Below are 25,575 nucleotides of genomic sequence, written 5' to 3' on the forward strand. Positions count from 1 at the left end.
CTGTGAAGTAGTTTGATGTTTTCCTCTGACTGGCAAGTCCTACTGCACAAAACAATCCTCATATGTATGCTGTTATCAGTCTTAGATATGACATAGCTGAAATGTTTTGACTTGTCCTACTTATGATGTTTCTATTAGTGTATTCCATAACAATTTAAGGAGAAAATACTCTTCTTAATCAAAGGTCCCTTGAGCATGTGCAGTGGATGAACAAAAGGGTACAAATAACCTAAGACAATCATAACCTCATCCATTCTAAGTGATTTCATGTAATTGTGGATTCACAAATCCCTTAATGTTATAATGAACGCTACATTGCAATTATCCCACCATAATTCCCCCACTATGACAACACTGTGCACATGAAGTGCCACTGGTTAATTACAGAGCAGAAAAGTGGATTTGAAACTGCTGCAGACATGTTCACACTGTCAACCATAGGTTTGATTGAACACAGAGACATATTTCTGAACAAGCAAATGACAGATATTTACCAAATCACATCCATGTAAGGCCACTGAATTACATCAAAGCAAATAATGCTGAGATTTAAAAAGAAAAAAAAAATCACTGGACATGCACATGCTTATTAACTGTATTCAGCACTGACTACATATCAATCAAGCTTGGAGAAAGAACCTGCTCCACGAGAGAAAACAGGAAATCTCTGTCAGCCCTATAATTATTCCATTTGTGGAGAGACAAATGGGCAGTGCTGTCAAATATGGCTTTAAAAAAAAATCTGCATTAAAAGGTAAGTTAGATTTTTAAGGCATCTGTGCACATTACCACTCATGGAGCTTGGTCTCCATCTACTGGCAAATAATAAAGTGATGTTCCTTGAAATAGATAGGAAAGAGTCTTTCAATTTCTACTTGCACACAACAATGACATGGTAGTAAAATGAACTACACGTCACAAATCATATTTGTAAAGCTATCATTTTTAATATATTAGTTTAAGGACATTGACATACTTAAATTGCCTTGTAGAGCTCTATCTAATAAATACTATGCAATCAAAGTATTTAACTCTTAGTAGCCAAAAACACCAGTGATAGCATCTCACAAAATATACTGTAACTGCAGTTACTGGTGCAACAGCTTCAATGAACTAATCAATTTGTCAAAAATAAATAATGTGTCTGTATTTGGTACCTCTAAGAATGGGATGCATTTAAAAACATTCAAGAGGCTTCATTCTTTAACATATTTCCAAAAACATGCTCTAAGAAACACTATTTAAAGCCAGATCTGTTTTGTTTAAAGAGGCACACAAGGTTACAGGCAAAACAATTTGCCATGTCATCATTTGGCTCCACGCAGTCCCAGACCTGTGAACTCTTTCAAGCTTCTCCAACACCTCTCTCTATCTGAGATGTATACTAAGAGTTTGCTCCACTCATGGTACATCTACAGCTAAGGAAATACATATAAGAAAATATATTTTTCTGTAAATAGCATGAACAAACTTTGGATTATAACTCTTACTTCACATACAGTATAAAATTGAAGCAAAGAGCAAAGTATATGGATCCCACAAAATGTAATGCTGTATTAGGTGTGGCAACTTCGGCACACTCTCATAAAATTAATGAGACTGTGACTTGAAATATACTTACTAAGCTAATTACTAGACATACAATAAGAGAATTTCCTTTAATCTGTAACAGATTTCCTAAGTGTAACTGCAGCACCATGAACATGGTTCCAAGGCATTTAGACCATTAAATGATTTAAATTACTAATGGGACACAGTCCAGCATTCAAGTCTACCTATTGAATTATTCTTTTTTTTTAAGTTTCAATTTAAGAGGACACCAAATACAAAGATAGATAACACGGAAAATCAATCTTGTGTATGAAATCATATTTGTGTGTCAAGAGGACAATATACTGTGGCACCCCAAATGCTAGATTCATGAGCATGTTCATGTACTGTGAAAGCCAGTTCTCTGATCATTAAACCAGTGAAATGGTTTCTTTGATTGGGCTGTCTGGGCAAAGAGACAGCTTGCCTTCCTTGCATTTGGCATTTTGGGAACAGACGGTACATAACAGTGTTGCTGACAGGCATTTTAAGCCAGCATCTGTTAGAAAATGTGTGATCTAGTGTCTCTGGCATGACTGAATTTGCTACCGTCAAAGACAACAAACTTATGTCATCCTTTAATTTAATTTAGCTATTTATTTAGTTTATTTTTTAGTTCACAGGCACTAATAGCCCTGAGTTGAAAATGTATCAGCCAAATAGCCTAGATACTGTTGCAACCACACAAAAAATGGATTTATCTATGGGGACTGGACCTGCTCTTCCTCCATCAGGCAGAAGAGTATCGGGGAGGATAAATCTAAAATGTCTGATTGAATGCTCCGCAAATGCACTAATGATGCTGAATTTTGCCACAAGCGAAACACAAAATGTCACTTCCAGTGAAATATTATAATTATATTGAGAGCAAACTAAATGTGACAATTACAGCTAATGAAATATGTGAAGGCCTGGTGAAGGTTTGAGCACTTTTGAAAGTATAAAAAGTAATTTTTTATGGAAACCTTTTTTTTGTATTTTGTTACATCCTTCTTTTATTTTTTTCCCTGTTAGGACTGTGTGATATGAAGGCACACTATACATAGTGTATAATGATAAAGAAATGTTTCACATTAAGCTCTTTTCTTTCATTGTGCCACGAATCACTCTTTCATGCAGCATAGTCTTCATTCTTTGCATTTTTTCACACAACATGGATGCAGGCTGAGGCAGTAAAGCAGCATGACAGCGACACAAATCATGGATGATCTCTCTTATGCCAAGTGCACTTACACAGGAAGTGGTTTCACTCATTCTGACTTAACAGAGTTTGGTCAGGTTGAAGTCAGTCTGAGCTAAGACAATACATCATCCACTTAACTTCCGAAACCAGTAAACACGATATAGGCCTAATGCAAAACTATTAGGGGTAGTTAAATAAACATGACCTCACTAGTGAATACTAATCACAATATGTCAAATAAATTGATTGACTCCTCTTAAACAAAGCAAATAAAAAAATGTTATGCAAAGCAGTTTCAGGAAACATTCTGCCTCAGCACCAGGTAAGCACAGGTTACCACACCCTGTTACACTTAAGAGTCCTTAAAGCCCAGGACACGCCACCACAGCTGTCAGCCAATTTAAAGCGCTGAATCGGCACTAAAGCCATTGGCAGGGCTCCTGTCAATGCTGATAAGGGTCGATGGTGCCACACACCACCTACAGAGCAAGGCCTGAGCTTTAAATTAACTACCACAATCTCTTCACACAGTCCCTTTGTCATTAACCCCCCCAAAATGTTAACAAACTGCAAATGAAATGAAGTGAAAGCTGTAGGTAATAATGACTTGTAAATATGACTGTGAACTTTCTCTACCTAGTGGCTTATCCTATCCTGTACTGACTGCCTTTGTTTTTTTATGAAGGAGGGAGTGTCTGTAACCAGTCACACGCAACAACATATGAAAATGAAACATGTGAATCAATAATTAATTTGACAAATCATCCAATGTCATTAACTTGCATTGGATTATACAAATATATGTTAGGAAAATCATCAATTAAAATCATTCTTTACAAAAAAAAGTAACTGCAAAGCCATATGGTAAACAAAAAATATAGTATAGACATTGAATAATATGCTAATCACTGTCCAGTATGGTGAATCTGACTCATTATTATGGGCATAAACTTATCCAATGCTTTGCTTATATTGCCATTTAATAGTCAAAACTTTTATTTACAAGAAGAAACACACTCAAGAATCAGTGAATTACTGTACAGACCTCCGAGTCTAAAATTTTGAAAGCAAGTCTCCACAATATAAGTAACAGTTATGGTTGACTATGGCTGGTGGACTGACACTGAATGAGGGTATTGAGTTTATGTCACTGGAAAATGACATATCCTACTGACAACCATTGTTCACAAAACAATAATAATATTGCATAATATTATAATACATAATATTGCAAAGTTAATGTACAACTATGTATTAAAAGCATCAACTTACTGTAATATCCATACAGCACAGTGTCTTCAATTTGGTCTCTTGTCTCATTGTTTGCTGCCCACTCCTGGATGTTACCAAGAAAAAAGTTCAAAGTAACAATTAATTGCAATTACAACTATCAATTAAACAAAAGCACATTAAAACAAATGGGTCTTAACTTAAAGGCAACAAAGAGCCTCCTTCATTGCTGGTGGTGTATTACTAGATACTACGTATATCAGTACCATTGCTTCAGTTTATCTTACATACATTAACACTGAATTCAAGATCCTAAAGAGGTAGAAATAAACAGATTGTCAGACCTTTGTCTCAGTCTGTTTTGTTGTTCTACTGTTTATTGTAAGCATTCTCTAATTCAACAAATAAGTAATGTCCATACATGTGAACAGAAAGCCACCATTTGTTTGTATGCTTCTTACGTGATTTTATTTCTTATACAATAGAATCGCAGAGAGTTTTTGTTTGTTTTTTAAGTAAGGAAGGTGAGATGGTGATGACTTGTGATGACACCACAACAAAATGACACATTCAACAAAAAATATCCAGAGGCAATGAAGGCAGACAAAGCAAAAATTAACAGCTGCTCAAATGAGGGCATTATTACACACTTTGCTGAACCTACAAATAGATAGAAGCAAATGCAATGATGTAGCAAAAAATAAAAATCAGCTTTCTGTGTTTAGACAAAAACAATGTCTACTCAATGTAGCAAAATTACAAAGATACAAGCCTTTTATATATATATGTATATTTATATATATATATATATATATATATATATATATATATATATATATATATATATATATACATACATATATTTTGAACATAAAAAAGGCTGCCTCCGGCTCTTATGAGTTCTCACAGAACTGATACTGACCTTATACGTGCCATTGGGATACTTCATGAATGAGACAAGGAATATATCTACTGGCAGAAGAGCGGACGTTATCAAAGCAATGGCCAGCGCACATATTGCTGTGATAGTTGAAACAACTTCACTTTCCTGACGACTTTGAAATTTCCGAATGTAGACCCAACAGAAAACCAGGATTGCCTAAACGGGAGGAAAAGTAGGCAAAAATGAATACAACATGTGTACAGAAATTAATATGATTCAATCTGATTTAATACATTTCAAAGAGTCTACCTTGGTGACATGATCAGTGCTATGTGAGGTACTGTACTTATAAAATGAAACACTCAGACATAAGCATTAACACGACAAGTAGGTAATTAGACACTGAAAATAGCCAGACCCCAGGTGCTATGACTCAACTGATCTGATTACATCATACTCATATCTCCTTTTACTCTTTAGGCTCAGTTTGAACAGAGACGGAAGATAACACACCAGATAACTTTTGAATAAGTAGCCACTAGCCAGATTACAATTACTGAAATTATTTAATGACAGTACCAGCTTTTTATAAACATACTGTATGTGTGTGTGTATCATGGTGAAGTTTAAAATGAAAAAGACAAAAAAATAATTAAAGGCATTTCCATTGTTATGGATGGGCAACAAACTTGATTTTAAATGACAAGGTCATATTCCAGACACACAAGCAGGAGGAAGAGAGGACACTGCTAAAACTAGTCAGATCAAGGGCTGCCATTAAATGACAGGATCAATTAAAGGCCCATGGCCTTAAGCCTCTGGCTGCTTGTTTTGCATTCAAATAAGAGATTGGAGAGATACAAAGTAGGGCGAGCATAGCGATGTACTGTCATCTACGCACCCTCCTGAACGGGCTCTGACTAGATAATATGGCCAACAAATTATCATGTTTTAAATCAAACAATAGCAGTAAGAATCGCAATGATTGTCATACAATTAAAGTCATGTTTTTACTATAGCCAGAGATTCCATCCAGCTGTGATTATGTTAGGTTTTTGTGAACAGAAAGCAACAAGCACATAATTCAACAGAGAAACATTTCATAAACCAGAGGTCAATGTTCAAATTTATGAATATATGTGTTGTATCAATACACATTGTTATTGAATTCTTGCCGAGGTTCTAACTTATTTAGATATGTCACCAAGTAGCTGAGTTGATGAGTTGGGTTGCAGATGACTACTTAGTCAAGTAAATTTTATTTATATAACCCAACATCACAAACACAATTTGCCTGCACCAAGTGACACCCTCGGTCCTTCGACCCTCACAAAAAACTCCTTGAAAAACTCCAGAAACCCTTGAAAGGGGGGAATATGGGAGAAACCTCAGAAAGACCCGAGAGGAGTAATCGCTCTCTCGGGATGGACAGATGTAAAGTAGGTATCACGTGCACACAAACAAGTTCAGCAGATTACAAACTATTTAAGTACAGCTGAGGTCTTCGTCTTCGCATGGGACGATTCAGGGGAAATGACATGTAATACTGGTTACAGCATCGGTGATTAAAAACGCCATATCATGTGACTCAAAAGCAATCTATTATTCATGCAGAAAGACAAGTGTACGGGGCGTTTACGTACGTCGTATTGAAAGCTAGTTTCAATACATAAACATACGCTGCTTACAAGACAAAAATGGGTTAAAAATCCTATTTTTCGACACCGTTGTATTATATACTGCTGCTAATAGTACGTAGTGTACAATATAATAAACACCACAGTGAGTGGATCATGCAAAACAACAGGATGTGCGTGTGACACGGCTAATGTTAGCTAATCAAAGCTAACATTGACGTTAATCCAGCACAGCCGTGTCGCGGTCGGTTACACGTTAATAAAGCCTCCACTCTGGCCGCTAACACATCTCAGAAAAATTGTCTCACACTGTTTTACTCAACAAAGCGAACAGGCAAGCTAACACTGGCTTACCACAAGTATAAAGGTGAAAATAGACCAGCCGAGAGCAGACTCGGAGAGCAACGACTGAATCGCCATCTTTACTTCCTTCAATAACAAACCCACGTGTTTCTGTTGACGTCATCACGGCGGTTGGTGAGCAGCGACCGTGACGTCTCCACGGAAAGGGTCTGTTCATATGTTCAATTTCGATGTGTGTTGGTGATAACAGCAGTTTTAATGAACTGTGTAATTTAACAGCTTTACTGGTCACATTTATTTTACCCATTCGTCTGGATGAGCAGCACCAGAAGACGAATGCCAGCAGAGAAGGAAAAGGTATTAAAAAACTTTTAAGCTAATTCGTTGCTATTAGTTGTGCCCAGTTCACGTCAGCCATTTGGATGGCCCACAGTAGGAAAACCGCTGGTGTAAATAATCAAATTAACGTTGGCTGGGTTCCATTTAGCTTCCCTTATTTTCCTACATGAAATGAACATCAGTCAGTAACACATGTTTTTCCTGCTAAAAGATGTCAAGAATCCATAACAGTGGTAACAGTGATTTGGGATATGTGGTTGTCTGGACCAAAGGTGATATTTCTACCATTGTGACTTATACTGTCACTGTCTATGTTTGTTTTCCTGTTTTTAATGCATACAGTATGATTTGTGTCACACATTAATTAACAAAGTATAGAGCTATAGTGATGTTAATAAAAGGCTTGAACTTCATTAAACTCAGGTACAAGACATGCAGTTCACTAGGCTTTACATTTGGTGAAAAGCTAGATGTGGGTCACTGTAAATTAGGGCAGAGGCTGTGCACCTATAACTGCAAAACAGCCTGCAAACAGCCAGATTCCATAAGACTGTAAGCTTGAGGGATTTTTGATCATAGTGAGATTCCACTCATATGCCAGTCACGCCCACCAGTTCCCACACTTCTTATCAAAGTCATCTCACACACAGACCCTGGTGTGTCCAAGCATTGGCTGTCTTTTCATTCTTCTCCCAGTTCTAAGTGCACTATGTCAAAGAAGTCAGATATACAGTATTTCAGTCAAGGAGTTACTATATTACCATAAGGAAAAACCCCAAATCATTTTTTTGAGTATTTATTTAGCAAGACCAGGCATGAAGACAAGGTTTTTGAAAATTAATATTGAACTTCTCTTGTTTGGGTGTAAATTTGTTATTTACTGAAATGAGGAACATTTTTCACTCCCTACTGATTTGGATTTTTCCACTCTCTAACATCAGTAACCAAGTCCTGCTGCTAAAGTTAATTTAGGCCACTGATTTAAAGAAAATGTGCAATGTGTGAATAGATTGAAAAGCTAACTTACAAACGTCCCCATTGATTCCCCAGTGATGTCAACACAAATATGCTTGGTATTATAGGCTTTGTGGAAATATTATGTTTCCTGATGCAACTTATGCATTATTTAACTAAACATGAATACATTTGCATAAAACTTTTGAACAAAAATCTGAACATCAATATTCTTGTTCATAGTTGTTTACAAATTAGAACATACTGCACAAAACTATTTTGCCATTTTTTTTAAATGAGATTTTAGTGAAATCCATCATGATCTGCTCCTGTGAAGGATTAAGATTAATCTTTTTTTGATTTTGTATACAGTTGTTTTGATACAGCTTTGCATTTGTATTTTGGTTGTTTTGTCTTGTATTGCTTCCTTTTTGCATTATAATTTGTCCTTACTCTGTCCTTTCTCTGCTTAAATTCCTGTCCTTGTTTTTTCCCTATTACTGTATAATTGTTTTTGTCTTTGTCTTGTTGTCCCCCACCTTTTAATTCTTTTGATCTTGACTGGTTAGTTTTCTTCCAGTGCTTGTTTCGTTGCCTCTGTTGTGGACTGAATAATGTTTATTGATAATCTGGAACAAAGACTTTCTGTCAAAAATCATTTTGGAAAAAACAAGCATTTCAAGAATTATATTGTAAAATGTCATAGGAATCCATCACTTTGGCTACTTTAGATCATTCTTTTTGCCAAAAACATGATATGGAAGAAAAATACCTGAAAATCTCAAAATTGATTTGACTGATGGTTTTCAAACATTTTACTTTGACTGATTTAATTACTTGTTAACCCAGTATTCAGTTGCACAAAGGTGGTAGGTCTGATTTATTGATGCAACCTTTCAAAACTGCAAAAACCTTTATCATGCAGTCTGACAATGTGCCCTGATAAAGAATCGGTTACACAGTTCAAATTAAAACAGGGCCAGTTTGCTGAAAAGGCAGGTGATTGAAATGCACAAATTAAAAAGACCAAATGTGCAAATATAGCCTAATCGATACAATACATCCTGCGAACATAGAGCAGTGTATTTCAGTGTCGAGTATCAAGGGAAGATTTTATTGTTACAGAAACGTCAAACTTTTTTTAATTACTTGTGACTACTCCCTGCACTAACAAGAGAACATTTCCACCAAGTCATTTTTTTTCAAGCCCTATACTGTAGATGGGTCAGTGTTTAAAAAAAAGAAGGAGAAAAAGCCCTATAAAACTGTAGCTGTCGGCCAAATTGACACATTGTTGTATGACTCTTTTTTATTTTGTCAAGATACTGGGTGTTTTCATGCCCAGGTGAGCTCTCACAAATGATGAATGAGGCTTCTTAATGGCTTTTGTGATTTTTTATGGGCACATGAAAAGACACATCAATGGCGGGTTATGTCTGCATACAGATTAGTAACACACAACAGTGTGCTGTCTTTGCCTTGTGCTTTGCCATATGTTGATTTAGTAAACGATCCTGTAAGAAGGACAGGTGCTTTGCCTCATAATCCATTAAACAGTGATGACTTGACCGGTGTGGTGAAGAAGATTATGTTCGTATTCAAGGCTAAACAATAGCTTTTGCTTGAGGTTGCGTTGGTACATATCTAGTGCAAATACAGTGCACCTGCAAAAACACACTCACACATGCAAGTACACAAATGCCCAAAGCGGGGTGGTGTATTTGTTGTATAGTACATATTCATTATGAGATGTAGTGCACTTACAGTAATCCAGCCACTGGGGTTGCATATATTGACTCTCAGTGCATGTCCCAAGCCAGCATAAATGGAGAGGGATGCATCAGGAAGGGCATCCGGCATAAAATCAATGGCGATTTAACAATGTGGATAGGAAAGATAAGAAATTTTAGAATGGAGATGACGTGGTAGTGCAGATGCAGGAAGAAGAGGTGACAAAAGTTAATGAGGTCAAGTGTGGGGTCAACTGGGCAGAAATACAGGGGGCTGGAATAGTGAGGTTATGAAGAGAGTGGAGCAGATGCAGAAGGGTCTCAGAAGTCATTTGTTAGGGTTTTTTCTTACATTATTTTTTGGGGTATTTTGCCTGTATTGTACAGGGCCGCATAGCATGAAAGTGAGGAGAGAATGGGGAAGACACACAGCAAATGACGAGGGGCCTATGGTCAATGGGGTGCCAGTCCTACCAATTAGGAGTACTTTGTGACACTAAAACCACAGCAAGAATGAGAGTCATATAATACAAGACAGTAGTGAGATCAGCTATTGGAGACAGGTCTCTCAGGTTGGAGACAGTGCTGGTGGTGGACAAAGTTGGTGGTAACGGGAACTGAAGATGATGAGGTTTGTGAAAGGAGTGGAGGACAGGATCAGGGATGAACACATCAGAGAGATGGCACATGGGGAACGTTTTGGTAATAATCTGAGGGAGACAGCAGGGTGTTGAGGATGGGCCTGTCAGGCATGAGTAAATGAGGAAATCTGGAGAGAAGGTACATAGACATGCCGAGTGAGGACATGACAGAGGCTGTGATGTGTGATGAACAAAGCTATAGAGGATAGGGTTAAACGGAGGCAAAACATTTGCTGTCATGACTCCAATTTGGGAGCAGCCAAGTGACAAAGAAGATACAATTTAGAACTACTCTAGTGGGGGAAACGTAATATAGTAATTCAACAGTAAATTGATGTTTGTGTTGTTAAATTTGAAGAAAATAAGCCTCTCCACGCTGCTCCCAATGTATGTGCATATTGATTCAAATGTGTTGGAAAAAGGGCTATAAATGGCTCTTAATATGATTTAAATGATGCCTCAATACCTGATGGTTTGTGTTGCGCCTTGATGAACATATTGTTTTAATTGTCAGTCAAAAAAAATATCTGAAAGAAAATCAATCATAAGCAGATTACAGGACACATTGTAACTTGGGGAGTTGAGTCTCTGCTTTGTCCTGCAGCTACAGCATCAACAGTAATTGTGTTGTCCTATCAATGGGCGCAATCAGATCAACATACTGTACTTATATATGTATATATATATATATATATATATATGGTGCAGTATATATATATATATATATATATATATATATATATATATATATATATATATATATATATATATATATATATATAGCTTATACTTAAAAATAAGAGGCATCTCAAAATGTTTGTGCTTCTATTTTATATATACAGTGTAGCCACAGGGTAATCTAACAAAGAATATACAACATTAACTTAACAAAGTCACACAGAATATTGTACTCAAAAGATGCTATGTGCTGATCACAGTCCAGCACATTACAGGTAAAAAGATAAATAAAGAGAGTAAAGGTGCAGTCGACAAAAAGTGTAGTACGTATGAAGGTATTGTGATTAAAGCTTTATTCTATTAACTGTCATTTCCCATGGAAGAACAACCACTGATGTTCTTTGATTTATGGGAGATAGTAACACGCTATTTGAATCCTACAGTCAGTTTTACCTTATAACTTCACTGGTTTATAGCACAGCAGTGAAGGCCTTCAAGAAACTTGAAATCAAAAAGGATTTGGGTGACGCACACTTAATACATTTTCTGTATTCTTTCTAGGACTGGAGGTTGAAATGTTTTTGAGCAGAGCATTTTCAGAGCTGTCCTGGCTGTGTAATGATTGATGTGAGCAGGACAGCAACTTATACCAATCACCTTCTGCTGCAGAGCGGCATTACATTTAGTGAGGACATTGGCCTGTCCCAGCCCAGCCCATAGCCAAGCGGAAAGGAAACTTGGCTTGTGACCGTAAGGTTGCCAGTTTTAGTCCCTGCCAGGCCAAGGGCTGGGATGCCCTTGAGCAAGATACCCAATTCCCATTGCTCATTGTTAATTGGACACTTCACACAGACCCCAGCCACAGGAGGTCACTTCTGGTGTATTCCTTGGGCTGGATGACCTTCCTGACCTTCCTGACCTTCTGTCAGGAATATCTGCCAAATTGAATATACGGATCATCCGCTTTGGCGACCCCTAGAGAGGGAGAAGAAAACATCCCTGTGTTACCAGAGCACTGACCTATGTATGGTGTGGCATCACATAGATTATGTGTCAGTTGCACAGTGCACCCAGAAACATGTAACAGTGGTGAGTCACATAGTGTTACCTGTAACAAAACACATGAGAGCGAGCAATCGGAGAAGCTTTACTTTTGTGTTGCATCTGTTGTTTTGCCACTGTTGAAAAAATGAAGTGAACATTTGCTTCGGCTTGACCGGTGTATTGAGGAATGTTTTTTTTTTTTTTTGCAAATATCCATTGTAGCCACCAACTGTGTTTGCTTTCATACTCTTAAGATTGATGAAAACATAGAACTTGATAGGTGAATAACATCTCTAAAATAGCCATTTCTGACACTATGTTCTGGAATATTTTGGCAGTCATGTCAGGAGGGTGCCAAGCATGTAATGCCTTGGGGTCAAAATCAGCATGACCATCTGTTACTTGCTGCATCTCCCGTCTCTCCCTTGTTGTCTGACTTTTCTCTGTGAAGTGTGAACTGTCTATTAAAGTCAAAAACCCATGAAAATGATATTTCAAACGTCAATATCCCTGAAATTCTGCACGGAATAGAGGCATGCATCTATCATGAGAGATTCCTTTAGGAAATGCAGCTTTTAGGCTTAGTTTTGTTATTTTTCTGACTTTTGAATAAGTTGATGTTGCCTGCATTGTACACAAAATAATGTTAAAAGTCAAAGTGAGGGCAAGGCTTGCGAATTCTTATTTACCTATTTTAGCTTTACCTAACGTTTTTCATTTCTAATTAAGCCTCAGCCAGGAAAACATCATTTAATTATAGTTTTTTCCTCCAAAGACCTGCACCTGAAAACTTGACAGCATGAGTATTATGGAATTCAAATGATTTCATGAGCTGAACACTGTCCCTCAAGCTCACAAGTTATGAACTTTGACCCCTCTTTACAGGTACAGGTTAGACTCCTGTATGTTCTTGCCCAGAGACCTGTGACCTTACTGGCCTTTAACAACATGAATAGTACAGGAGTAGAGGAAAATGTAACAAACTTTGAAAGAATACAGGAAAGATAGAAACAGTTGGAGGCCACTTTCCCATTCACTTGAATAGAATAAGAGCTTTAAGGCCCATTGACCCAATCCACTTATGTGGCATTATGATCAAAATGTATGTAATTTCATTCTTAAAAATGAAAGCTTTGCTATACCTGCTCAGACCAATATATTGCCAGTGTATGTGCACATAATAGTGCTAAAATGTTTTGGTTTTTTTTAATAGTTCTTGGAAAAAACTTTAATATTTTGATTTGTGCAGTACAAGTGGATTTTATTTCTCAGTAATGTTCCCACTTTAATTCATTCTACAGCAATCTCAAGGATATTTTAAAGCCACCTGCCAGCGTTGGGGACCTTGGACTTTATAAGATGCCATTCCAGTTTGCCGGAAACATTTACCTTGGAGTAGTAATTGGTGAGATGCACTTGTCACCTGCTGTATGCCAACACATGCTTTTATGTATTTGGTGACCTTCAGTAGCACATAACTTTGGATGATGCAGTAAATCTGTAATCTCGGGAAAATCTGCTTTAACGTGTAGAATACAAAAGTGTTGAAACGGTAAAGTAATTACATTTCAACTCATTTTAATTTTCGTAGCATGTGATTTATGCTGTAATACATATCTGCATATGTATTATCTTGACATGCCATGGCATTCACTAAGCCCCCTTTGTGCTATCTTTATTGAGTCATTCACCCTAATATTACTGGTGGCACTGGGCCATTTAGAAATATCTTGATGGTTGAGATTTCCTTCTTCATGTGTCAGTTTAAACCCAAATGAATTCATTTTTACGCCTAATAATCTAATTGAGAGGTGTCAGTCTCTGAGATCTTGCCCTTTTTACCGTGCACAACCTCGATATCAAGCCATCGTTGGTCACACTTTTGCAAGTGAAAGAAGAGGAGTGCAGTGGGCTCCATGATAACCCAAGAACACTGGATGTGATACATATTCAGGGACTGACGAGGAACAAATACAGAAATCGGCTAGTGTTGAATGTGCATCAGAAATGAAGACTACCGCTGGAAAGATGTCTTTTTTTGGTATTATTTTTCAGATAGATAGATTTGTATGTGTGCAGAAGTCTTGAACAATAAGGACAGAAACATGCTTTATGTTTTGCTTTCAATAAGGAGAAAGCCACTTCAATCACCAATTATTCTTTAACCCATTTTCTTTTTCTGCCATTACACTTCAGAAATCTCTCGCACGCGCTCTCTCTCTGAGTGGGTGTGTGCTGTCTCAAAGGGAAGGGTGCATTAAAAATCATCTGTCCAAACAGTTTTGTGTGTGTGTGTGTGAGTGTGTGTGTTGAGCCGGAACACCTGTTTCTACTGGCCGGGTGTCTTCAACTGTCGGTGTGCTGTTTCAGCCTGAGAGCAAGAAGTAGGCTGGCTTCTGCTTTAACCTCCTCACAGTTTCCACTCACACTGTCCACACTGTAATAAAACAGTATATGGACACTGTCAGTCACATTTTCAACTTGGGTGTACAAAACTGACAGGACACTGCTAAACTTGTATTAGTATTGTAACAAAACATGGCATGTTTTAAAAATAAAACAGTATGAGGTTGGAATATTCAAATATGTCCTTCTATATAGAACAGACTATTCTGCATTCATTATTAACTGCCTGGATTAATTTGGAGATAATAAGTGATTTTTATCAAAAGCAAAACCTGTCTAGACGTGTGCGTATCGTGCAGATTATGTTGAGTTTGAACAGACAGCCCCACTGTCAATAACCACATGCCTTATCTCCTCTATAGAGTGCAGATTAGAACAAATTGATGGGATGATAATGCATCAAACAGTGTGTAATTCTCGCACCTGGCTGTGTTAAATGGGAGAGTTTGTTTGAACTCCCGCGGGGCTTTTATTTCCCCCCTCTAATATGAAAGCTGTGTGCGTGTTCCTCTTGTTTGCTGAAGTCTCAGTCAGTGCATTTCAGTAATAATGACAGAGTGGGAGGGCCACTCGGTGCAACTAATAAGGACCGAGATCTTGCAGGCGATCCCACTGTGACTTTTATTTCCAAGTCCTGGAATCCGGAATCGGACCGATCGTAATCGCACATGGATTATGCCTTTTTTCGCTGCCGTTTGTTTGTTTTTGCCATAGAGGAAACTTTCACCGCAGCTGTAAGTACATGCTCACACTTGAAATCAACGCCCGTGTGAATTCAAAGAGCGGCTGAGTTTCAGTAGGAGCGCGTGGACCAAGTCGGAATCCATCAGTAACTGACACGATTTGAATAATGTGTCGCTTTAGTGTGGGAGTTTTTTTTTTTATTTATTCATTTATTTGTCATCTTCTTTCGTTATGTATTTATTTATTTATTTTCCACGCGCGGCTTGTAGTCTTTCTAACTTGCGCGGGACACGCGCTTCATGCGCTTGATGAACAGATTATGTCTGATAAATGAACGCTCTGCAGCAGAGCAGTAAACGCGGCGTATTTTATCACAGTAAATGTGCACTGAGTCTGAATGGAGAGAATATGAGCCGCTACATAATTCCGTAGTAATTAGATTTGCGAGAAAAAAAAGAAGAGAAAAACCCCACCCCCAGCCAATCAGCGCAGTCGCGCAGAGAAACACGCTCGTTTGAAATTCATGTAACAGGGAAGTTTCCATTGACTGACAGTGACTGGATGAATGATGGAGAGACTGGAGTCTCTCTCTCTTTCTCTCCCTACCTCTGTGTGTGTGTGTGTGTGTGTGTGTGTGAGAGAGAGAGAGACAACAGCCTTCTAAAATCCATTTTCTTAGGAATTAAATTGATTCACGTTTACAGCAGCTGGTGCAGGAGAGTAGTTGTTGTCGTCCACCAAAGTAAATACAGTAAACGTTATGAATCAGCCATGTAGAATAACTGTGACCGCGGCGGGCTATGAGTTCTGCTCAGTACTCTGCATGCATTTGCAGAAATGATGGGAATGCCTCATGCCTTCACACACACAAGAAACACGATACCTCTGTAGTGCTACTTGTCTACGACCCCATGCATGGTTGCAGCCGTAAGTGGCATGTTTACTTCATCCTCAGAGGCCATGTCACATGCAGGCCGGCATGCAGAACTTTATGGTCCGGCAGCAGGAGAAGGTGCACAAGTGCCTGCAGTCTGGATGGGGATTAATCACTGGGGCAAAATTCATTTGGGAAAGAAGGCGGCAGTTAAAGATTGAGAGTGAAAAATACTATTGGTCACACTTTGTGCCACTGCGCATATAAATTAACTTAATGTGTTGTGGCTATATTGTGGTACTATGAGGTCAAGTTCAGTTTGACTGCAGTGCTTTCTTCCTCAGTGAAAATAAATGAATGTGTTTGGATCTATTACGACAAAACAAAAAAAAACAACACACACACACACACACACACACACACACAAAACTTAGTTTCACTGATTAGAAAGTTACTGAAAGTCCTCAAAAAGCTTCATTTTTTTTTATTTATTGTTAGTCAGTGCACCAGTATTGCACACAAAGTAATCCAGATATGACTGAAAGTGTCTTGTTTGAGTGTAAAAATAGTTTTACTGTACTTTACTGCCTGTTCTACTTATAACGGACTCTGAACATCCAAAAGAAAATCCTTGTCTTCTTTGCAATGGCATGAGGTAAATGCAGAATATGCTGTTTGGCAGCACCGTCAAGTGATTTAAGAGACTTGCTTGTAACTGGAGGTTTCCAGGTTTGAGCCCTCTGCGTGATGTCCTTGACCGACGCACTGCTGACAGCTTACACATCAAACACAACGGAGTGTTAATAGAGATCTACAGAAACAAAGATCAAGGCTTTGGCATTATGACCAAGTACAGGCAAAGCGGCGCACGATAACTCAGGGATCACGTGTTGCAAATAGAGTTCTCGTACAATTACCTTGGCACATTGTGTAAACTCTCTCAGGGATAATGATGAATGAAGACCTGCTAATACGCTAAATTGACACTGTGATACCTGCCCATTGTGTTGTCTTTATCTTGTTGTTGTTGGTCTTATTCTCCACTGATTAAGTGTATCGGCACGGTTCCACCGCTAATTTGTGTTGATGGCATAAAGACCTAATGAATTACACACAGTCTGCAGAGAACGTGGGGCAGCTCGGCTCGCTGGTTATCAATTGAAATCTTAGCATAAACAGAGCCTGGAGTGTAATGATTTAGATGGAGTGTAGGCATCCCCATTCATCACTGTATGGCAGGTGTTCATGAAACTAATGAATGAATGGCTCACAAGTGCATTCTCCATGTTGAGTGACTTTACACAAATGCAATTAGAAGCTTTCAGGGACCTGTGAGTGGGCATAAGAAAAAAGGGGAAAACTGGGCATGGTTTGCATTTTAAAATCACTTTAGGGTGCATTTGAAAGCAAAGCCTGTGATTCTCTGTGAACTGTGATTGCAGGTACAAGAGAACTTTCAAAATAAAAGTATATTCACCATTTCCTCTTTACTTATTTACATTATTTCCAATAGGTTTGCTTAAATAATCAAACTTTGCTAAGCTGCTGTTGGTTGCAGGCAGCAAAGTAGCAGCACTGTAATAAAATCAACCGTTGTTGGCAGTTGCAGGCAGAGAACGAGGCCCGTTTAAAACAAGATTAGGGTGATTTGTGTGTTGCACCCATTAGCCAGTTTTGCTTTTGACAGATGTAAAAGTTGAATGTAATTGATTGGCTGAACATATACTGTATATATATTTTTTTTGCTCCCAGGTTTTGAAGTGGCCTGCTCATTAGTGTCCCAACCATGATGTACCTGCCAAGATGGACTGCTCTCCTCTGGACTCTGAATTTCATTCCTTGCTCTTTTGGAATGGCAGTGAGTGAACGGACAGGTATGAGTGTTTAACTGTGTTGTGTTGAGATGAAGCAGACAAGTGTTATTCGTAAGTTGAATTACCTCTCGTTATAATGTTGCAGGAAATTATACACAAATACAGCTTTTGGACATCTTTAAATCTGATGACTTATTAAAAATATGAATTCCATCCCAAATCTGTGATGACTTCATAAACTTCTATATCATAATCATCTGTAGATTTATTTTCTCATACAGTTTCATCATTCTTATTACTGTATATATATATATGTATATATATATATATATATATATATATATATATATATATATGGGCAATCCACCTCATATGCGTGAAAAGACAACTTTCAAAATGCAATACTTTCTAAAAGTGTTGTGATCAGTATTCAACAAGCCCTGCATAGTCATCATAGGTATGTTTTCAGCTTTACACTGTAGTTTGACATTTTAATGGAAATACTATCAGTAAATGCACTACGGAAATAAAAATAACGATTCAATGAACAGCTTTCATTTCTGTGTTTCCTCGTCAAACCTGGTGTTAGATATGAATGAACATGAATACCTTCCACATACAGCTTCTTGGTTGCTTTCTCTGCATCTTCTAGATGACTCATGCCCTCCTCTGAGTGTGGAGGAACACAGGTTTTCCGATGTTTTAGATCGTCCTCTGGAAATCACAGGTATGCACTGGTCGACTGCAGCTGATTCATAAATATGCCAACATCCAGCTGTGGGATTTTAAATGCATTTACACGCTGTTCACAGGATTTGATCTCACGGAAAAGTTTCTTCTCCGAAAGGGAACAACCTCAGAAGACCTGCCTTCATTTCGTTTAGGGAGCAGTCCGCTGATTAAGCCAACGATGTGAGTAGTGGGCACATGTGTGTATCTGTCAACATGTGTGTGATTTTATTTGCTGCATCACTTGGGTTCATGTGTTTTACTCCGCTCCCTGACATTGTTTGACGATAACTCACACAAACGCAGCCTGTATGTCAGTGATGACCCAGTAAATAATCTTCTTATACGTTGCTTCACTTAAATCTCTCTCTCTTGCTCCTGCTATACTCTACAAGCATGCTGTACAAGACGCAGTCATTCATGTGGGGCCAAGGTAATATATTGCAGTGAGGCCATTACTCACAGTTTCTCTCATGAAAAGGCTCTGAACATTGTCGCCTTTTCATGTTTAAGTCTGATATTTGTTATAAAAAAAAAACATGGAATATTCCTGCTACAATACAGTAAATGCCTTTGAGACTAGAATGAGCATTATAGCGTCATTTCATCGACATCTGGTGAAGGAAAAAAAACAATGTAGTTATAAGTGGATTTCGTCAAACAAACATGATGCAATACAGCCATATCTTGCTCAGTGTAATAGTTCCATTTGCCTTGACTTATAAGGGTAAACTGACGGGGGATTATTTCCACAGAATTAACAGAATTTCATGTTGCATTTATAATAGAAATCTCATACGGGCAAAATAAGTGGGACATCAATGAATAGAAAAAAAGGTCTGAGCACATTCCGTACATGTGAGGAATATTAAGTAGAAGACATAAAACACGCCAAGGTCCTTTTTACTGAAGACCTTTGCTCACCTGTTCAACTGCTCCAAATGTTTTGTGGATTCACTTTGGTGTGTCATTATTATATAGAGAACATTTCATATTGAGAGCCATAATTGATAATGTCCACTAAAGGTTATGAAATGGTGTACTGGCTGCCAAGCATGACTTTACAGTGATGTTTTGGATAAAAAAAAAAAAAAAGATATATATTTTGAGAAGTTCATTGTTTTCCGTCCTCAGGTTGTAACTGTGAAAGATAACACCTTGTCATTCTTCGGGGAGGGGAGGCTATTTTTAGTGTTTTTGCATGACATGAACCTGTAAACATTTACTGCCACTCTCCCTTTGGATAGGTGAAAGAATCTTTTGAGCCAGGTGATTTGTGATGTTCTGCCCCGTTCAGTCACTCGGCCGAAAATACATTTACTCAAGCCCGTCCCTCAGTCTGGGCTCATAGTGCAAGAAGATGCTGGTTCTCAATGACACTGCTGACAGTGTCATTGGTTATAGTGGTGAGACTGCGATCCCTCTCATATCCAATTATCTAAGTACTTTGACAGGTGATACTGCATGTCAGCTGAGGAAGCAAAGCGAGGGCAATTGCACGGAGCAGGAGGCCCCTCTGCCCCCGCAACAGCCACTAAGACATTGCTCACTTTACTCGAAGGATATGCAGCGATAGATGCTCGACTCTCTAGCGCTGGCTAATGTTCTGTCAGCTTCTTGGCATAATGCATATTATAGTACTTACATCAGATGTGATACACTCCCGGAACATTTGTATGAGGTGACAAATTGCCCAGTAAAATGCAACTTGTATTCACAATGTGCTTCCATGCACTATTAAAGCACAGGGTTGCAGTTGTTGCTGCCCAGTTACTCTCTCTATATCACGTGCTAACTTCTGTCTGACACTGTATGTTCCGATTAGATTACCATAACATTGCAAATGCATCACATTTGCAGAATGTCTGCGACTACTCCCTTTACATGTTGTGTTTTATTGCTTCTAAAATATTTATGCATTTTATGAAGGCTGGTCTGCATTTTCCAGGAGTGGCCTCAGACATAATTACTGCCAATACAGTGCAATGCACAGTTAAGTCCAGCTACGATTGTCATGTATTGTATTTGTCGGTCTAAAAATGCACCTTTTTCAGATCCTCGTGGCAGTAACTGTGATACATGCAGTAGAAACTCAAACGCTTTATCTGTTTGAGATAGAGATGTTCCGAAACCATTTTTTATCGGCCGATACAGAGTACCGATACCAGTGTGTTATAAAAAAATATATATCACACTACGCCTGCATGACTGTGATATGATTATTATTGGTGGTAAGGTTTGGCTCAGGTTAAACCCTCTGCAAAACATGAACAAATACAGCAAATGGACACCACTTATTTTTACCAGTGATATGTTATTTCGTTTTTCAGCTTGTACGTTTGTTTTGACTCTGGTCCAAACAACGCAGCACTGGCAGAGCTTCATGTTTCCATGACGACTGACCGGGAAAGGATGCGCGTGACATCATTTTTACATGACTCCAGATTGTTAAAAAAGCTAACAACGCTAACGACATGATGTGCTAAGGTCTACAGGCTCCTTGTCTGCAGGTGTTGGGTGATCAGTTCTTCACACCTCTAAAACAGCACAGTGCAACTGTTTCAAGAGAAGAACTGTGTCAGAGCTAACGGAGCTCTAATAAATTACGTGGTATCGGATCATTGCATGGACTCAAGTACTCGCCGATACCGATGCCCACATTTTCGGCAGTATCGGAGGCATTTCCGATACCGGTATCGGAATCGGAACAATTCTAGTTTGTGATATTCGATTTAGTACTATTGCAGTCTAAGAAGCACGTGTACATGCATTTGAAAAGTCCAGTGTTAGTCCGACTAACACAGTTATCGTCATGGAGTGTGAGGTGCTTTACAGTAACATACTTATTATAATTCCACATTGATCACATTGATAAATCACGTTGGCAGATTACACAGTTTTCCTCGAGAAGAAAACAGCAACATGATGACGATAACAAAGCAGTGTAACACACCTCAGGTATGCACATTCACACTCATTTGCCTAATAGTCTCCTTTTTCTATGGCTTGACCCGTGGCAGCCTTATCATACTGGCAAGCAAAGCTCTTCCATATTCAAACAGGAAAGAGGACTCCTGCTGGGAGGAAGTTCCAGTTCCTTGGAAGCATGAATGATGCATTTAGCACAGAAACTGACATGGTTGTGTCTACTTTGATCTGGTAGAGGATTGAGTGTCAGCGATGGAGGCTCACATCTGAGGTTTGATTGTCGCAGAAATCTGATTCCTCTCTCTCATTTAAATGAATCCTCCTGGATAGGATTTCGTACATGTACTAGGACACTAAAGCTGCTTCCGGAAGTTTCTCTACCAGGCCGGTACGGTGGTGTTGCTGTGACACTCTGTCAAACCTTTGTCTTTGATTAAACAAGGGTTAGTTTGCGATAGTTTCCAGACAGCCCATTGTCGTTCTGTATGAAAATGGGATTACCTTTGGTTATAACGGTTATTGTAGCCGTGCTGTTGCTCTGAGACCTTTTGTGCTTTCTCCTTATTATTGTTATGGATCATTTCTTCTTTTTTTTTCAAATACAGCACATATGCACAATCATCTGTTGGCTGGAAGAAATTTTTACTCGTGGAGACATTTTTCTCTCTTATTGCTTTGGCAGGAATTTAAAAATGGAACCAGGCTCCATATTTCACAACCTTACAGTGTATGAACAACACACAGTATATTGTCATGGAATGTTATCGGGGAGATGGTTATTTTTCTTTTCTTTATATATGTATATATATATGGACTTGAAAGAGTCTGGCAAGATACAGTACACTTACCATATATTCATAATGTAAAAGTGGGTTTTGTCATGATGAGGACATGGAAAATGAATGCAGATTCTTCTTATTCACTTCTTAAAAATGCACAGTATGGTTTATCTAAAAGAAATTGAAAAACTGTTTGCCCTAATCCCAGCACCAAGTCGCAGATGTAGCCATTTAGCCACCCATGGCAGTCAACGCGAGGTCAGGAACTTTAACCCCGTGGGTTCTCGGAGATCAAGTGTGCTGAGAGACGGTGTTTTGAAATAAGAGCAGACTTAGTTTGGCGGCTTTGTAAAGAAGTGTGTGAACCTCAGAGCCCAAACAGAACACAGCCACAGCATAGTCAGGATTATGCTCCTTCTGTGATGTCAGATTTTGGGAATCTGTTTAAGTTTATTATCTCCACCAAGTTGCAGCACTGCCTTAACTTCTGGATTGCTATTTAACATTTTTGTCACATTATTATTCCCTGCCACATTTAATAATGTGTTATACATAATAGGCACAAGTGAGTTACTGTTTGTGCGGCATCGAAATATTCTGTTATTATTTCACAGATGCTCATTTTTATAAATTGCCATGCCACTTTTCACATTGAATTGCAGCTGAAGAAGTCCTTAAGCCCTTGGGCAACAAACAACCATCTGAGTCCTTGGCCCCTCGTAGAAACATTTTATTTTTTTGGGGAGCTCTGACTCTGTATATTTATCATTTGTAGTCATGAACCATTTACAGTACACCAAAATCTCAAAGAATTGGTGGGACACAGTAGAATAGGGTGTGAACCTCTGAGAGAATAGGGGATGATATATTGGAGTGAAAACTAATTTCCAACCTGTCTAAAGAAACAATTTTACTCCCTCCCCTCCAGCTGTGCTCTGCCTTCACAACGACCTCATTGTTGCATTATTATGTTTTTTGCTGATATTGATTTATTATGTTTATGCTCTTCCACATTTGACTGTTAATCTGAGTGCGAAATTAGGGTTAGGTTTAGAATATTGTGAGAGGTACCATGTTTTTTGAATGCAGTGTATTAAAGGCAGTGCAGGTATTACCTGAGAAATGAGTTGATAAATAAACTGTAATTCATTCAAGAGTGGTTGTAATAGAATTTGAAGTATATATTGTCCTTTTTTTCCTCCATATGCCCTATTTTCTCTGCATATTTTGCTTCTGCTGGAATACATTCGCAGCCATGAAATCAGAATTTCCGCGCTCTGCAGAGCAGCCGAGGTCAAACGCATAAACCTGCTGCGGCGCTGCACTATACATCTACAACACTTTAACTGTAGCACAGGGTATTTCAGTGAAGTAAAAGATTGGCCGCTGTTTCAATCAATTTCTGTGTGTTTTCATTAACTGAATGATTGGGGAAGCTAGCACAAATTTCATCAAGCCAAATGGAATTAAGTTTGTCGGGTTTATTTATGTGAACGTCTCTTCAGTCGGAGGATATTGAAATGTCCCATCGATCGTTGAAGTTGATTGGCATGTTCATTGTTGAGCTTCTGAAAGCTTCAAAACTGTTTCTATTCAGACTCAAGATGGCACTTGACAAAATGATCTTTCATGATTGATTTTATATTAGTATTTTAAGCTCACTGTTTAATATTTTGTTTGCTTAGACTCGTTTTTCCAAATGGGCTTTCAAGCGAATACTCCCTTGTCACCATCTTCCGGGTAAGGAGAACGACAAAAAAGGACCGCTGGTATCTTTGGCAGATTTTTGACCAGGAAGGAGGCAGTCAGGTGAGCTACACTGAATGCTTTGATATCATATATCAGTTTCAGTGTCTAAAATGATGCTAGAGTATGATGGGATGAATGTTGTTTTTGCCCTGTGTTGCAACTCTCCTTTGATTCCCAGGTGTCTGTTGTGGTGGATGGCAACAAGAAGGTGGTCGAGTTCTCCTTCCAGGGTCTGCTGAAGAACACTCTACGCTACACGTTTAAGAGCCGTGACCTACATGGCCTTTTTGATCGCCAGTGGCACAAGCTGGGCATTTCTGTGCAGAGCAACATCGTCTCACTTTACATGGACTGCAAGCTAATAGAAAGGAGACTGACTGAGGAGAAGGACAGCATCGGCCCCAGTGGGCGAACGCTCATCACTACGCGAATGGAGGATGGGCGGCCCGTCGATGTAAGTCTCGCACCCACTTAGTCCAGACATATTTTGTGCATCTTTAACTAAATCCACACAATTTTCCTCAAGGTTTTTTGCATCTCTAGTTTTCGATCCTATCAAGTTTTCGAAAGCAAGTAAACGTGCTTCATGGGCCAATCTTAATAATCCGTGTAAATCCTGTATTGTGACACAGAGTACGCACTGCATTCATTCCCAGTGGAGCTTCAAAGCTCTAAAAAAACATTGAGTCAGCTATCCCATTTGGTTACCCAATAGCAGAACTTGGCTTAAGAAGCATTAACAGCTGACACCACATGATTTGCAAATATGTAAGTCAGTACAGTAGTTAAAGTCTGAGGCAGCAGAAAATCCACGAGTTGCTGAGGCGTTGCCAGACTGCACCGTATGTTTTAGATATTACGTTCATTCTTTTGGAGACAACATACATGGAATTGTCAGGCTGCTGTCAAGTCATAACATTGAACAATTCTGCTGTCCTTAGCCAGAGAAGAGGATGAAAGTATAATGTGATGCTGCAATGGTCCCTTCATGAGTGTCCTTTCCCACAGATTGAAGTGAGACAAATTCTCATCTACTGTGACCCATACATGGCTGAGATGGAAAACTGCTGTGAGATGCTGGAACCAAAGGTAAAAGGCTTAAATGTCACCACTCTGTTGTCTATATATTAGTCATGTTTAGTTTACCTCATAAATAAAAAATATCGTTTGCCTTCAAAATTCTTGGACAAAAAAAATTGTTCGGAACTTGCCATTGATTTAAGTATACACTCCAGATGTGTGAGTCTCCTGCAGTAAAAGACGGGACATTAAAACTGTAATTTAAACAAATAGCATTCAAAGCATCGTCAGATGATTTCACACAATGCTGACTAAGCCTATCTGCTCCACACGACGCTCTCTGCGCTTCTCAGTGCAATGTTTCATCTCTGGACATTCCC

The 25,575-nt window shown here is 38.6% G+C and overlaps 2 protein-coding genes across 2 annotated transcripts in view; one reads left to right on the forward strand and one right to left on the reverse strand.

Moving 5' to 3' along the window:
- Window positions 1–6,953, reverse strand: part of lmbrd1 (LMBR1 domain containing 1) — a 43,601-nt gene extending 36,648 nt beyond the window's left edge. The window contains exons 1-3 of the mRNA XM_044045921.1: window positions 6,878–6,953; window positions 4,926–5,102; window positions 4,046–4,109 (exon numbers count right to left, since the gene is read on the reverse strand). Coding sequence (XP_043901856.1) covers window positions 4,046–4,109; window positions 4,926–5,102; window positions 6,878–6,943 — 307 coding nt within the window. The 5' untranslated portion in view covers window positions 6,944–6,953. The remainder of the gene's footprint in view (window positions 1–4,045; window positions 4,110–4,925; window positions 5,103–6,877) is intronic.
- Window positions 6,954–15,159: 8,206 nt separating this feature from the next.
- LOC122781686 (collagen alpha-1(XIX) chain) overlaps window positions 15,160–25,575 on the forward strand; it is an 85,933-nt gene continuing 75,517 nt past the window's right edge. Inside the window, exons 1-7 of the mRNA XM_044045632.1 lie at window positions 15,160–15,352; window positions 17,929–18,050; window positions 18,643–18,717; window positions 18,803–18,902; window positions 24,112–24,235; window positions 24,354–24,629; window positions 25,184–25,264. Coding sequence (XP_043901567.1) covers window positions 17,963–18,050; window positions 18,643–18,717; window positions 18,803–18,902; window positions 24,112–24,235; window positions 24,354–24,629; window positions 25,184–25,264 — 744 coding nt within the window. The 5' untranslated portion in view covers window positions 15,160–15,352; window positions 17,929–17,962. The remainder of the gene's footprint in view (window positions 15,353–17,928; window positions 18,051–18,642; window positions 18,718–18,802; window positions 18,903–24,111; window positions 24,236–24,353; window positions 24,630–25,183; window positions 25,265–25,575) is intronic.

Source organism: Solea senegalensis, linkage group LG15 (assembly GCF_019176455.1).
Source record: "Solea senegalensis isolate Sse05_10M linkage group LG15, IFAPA_SoseM_1, whole genome shotgun sequence".
NCBI classification, from domain to species: domain Eukaryota; kingdom Metazoa; phylum Chordata; class Actinopteri; order Pleuronectiformes; family Soleidae; genus Solea; species Solea senegalensis.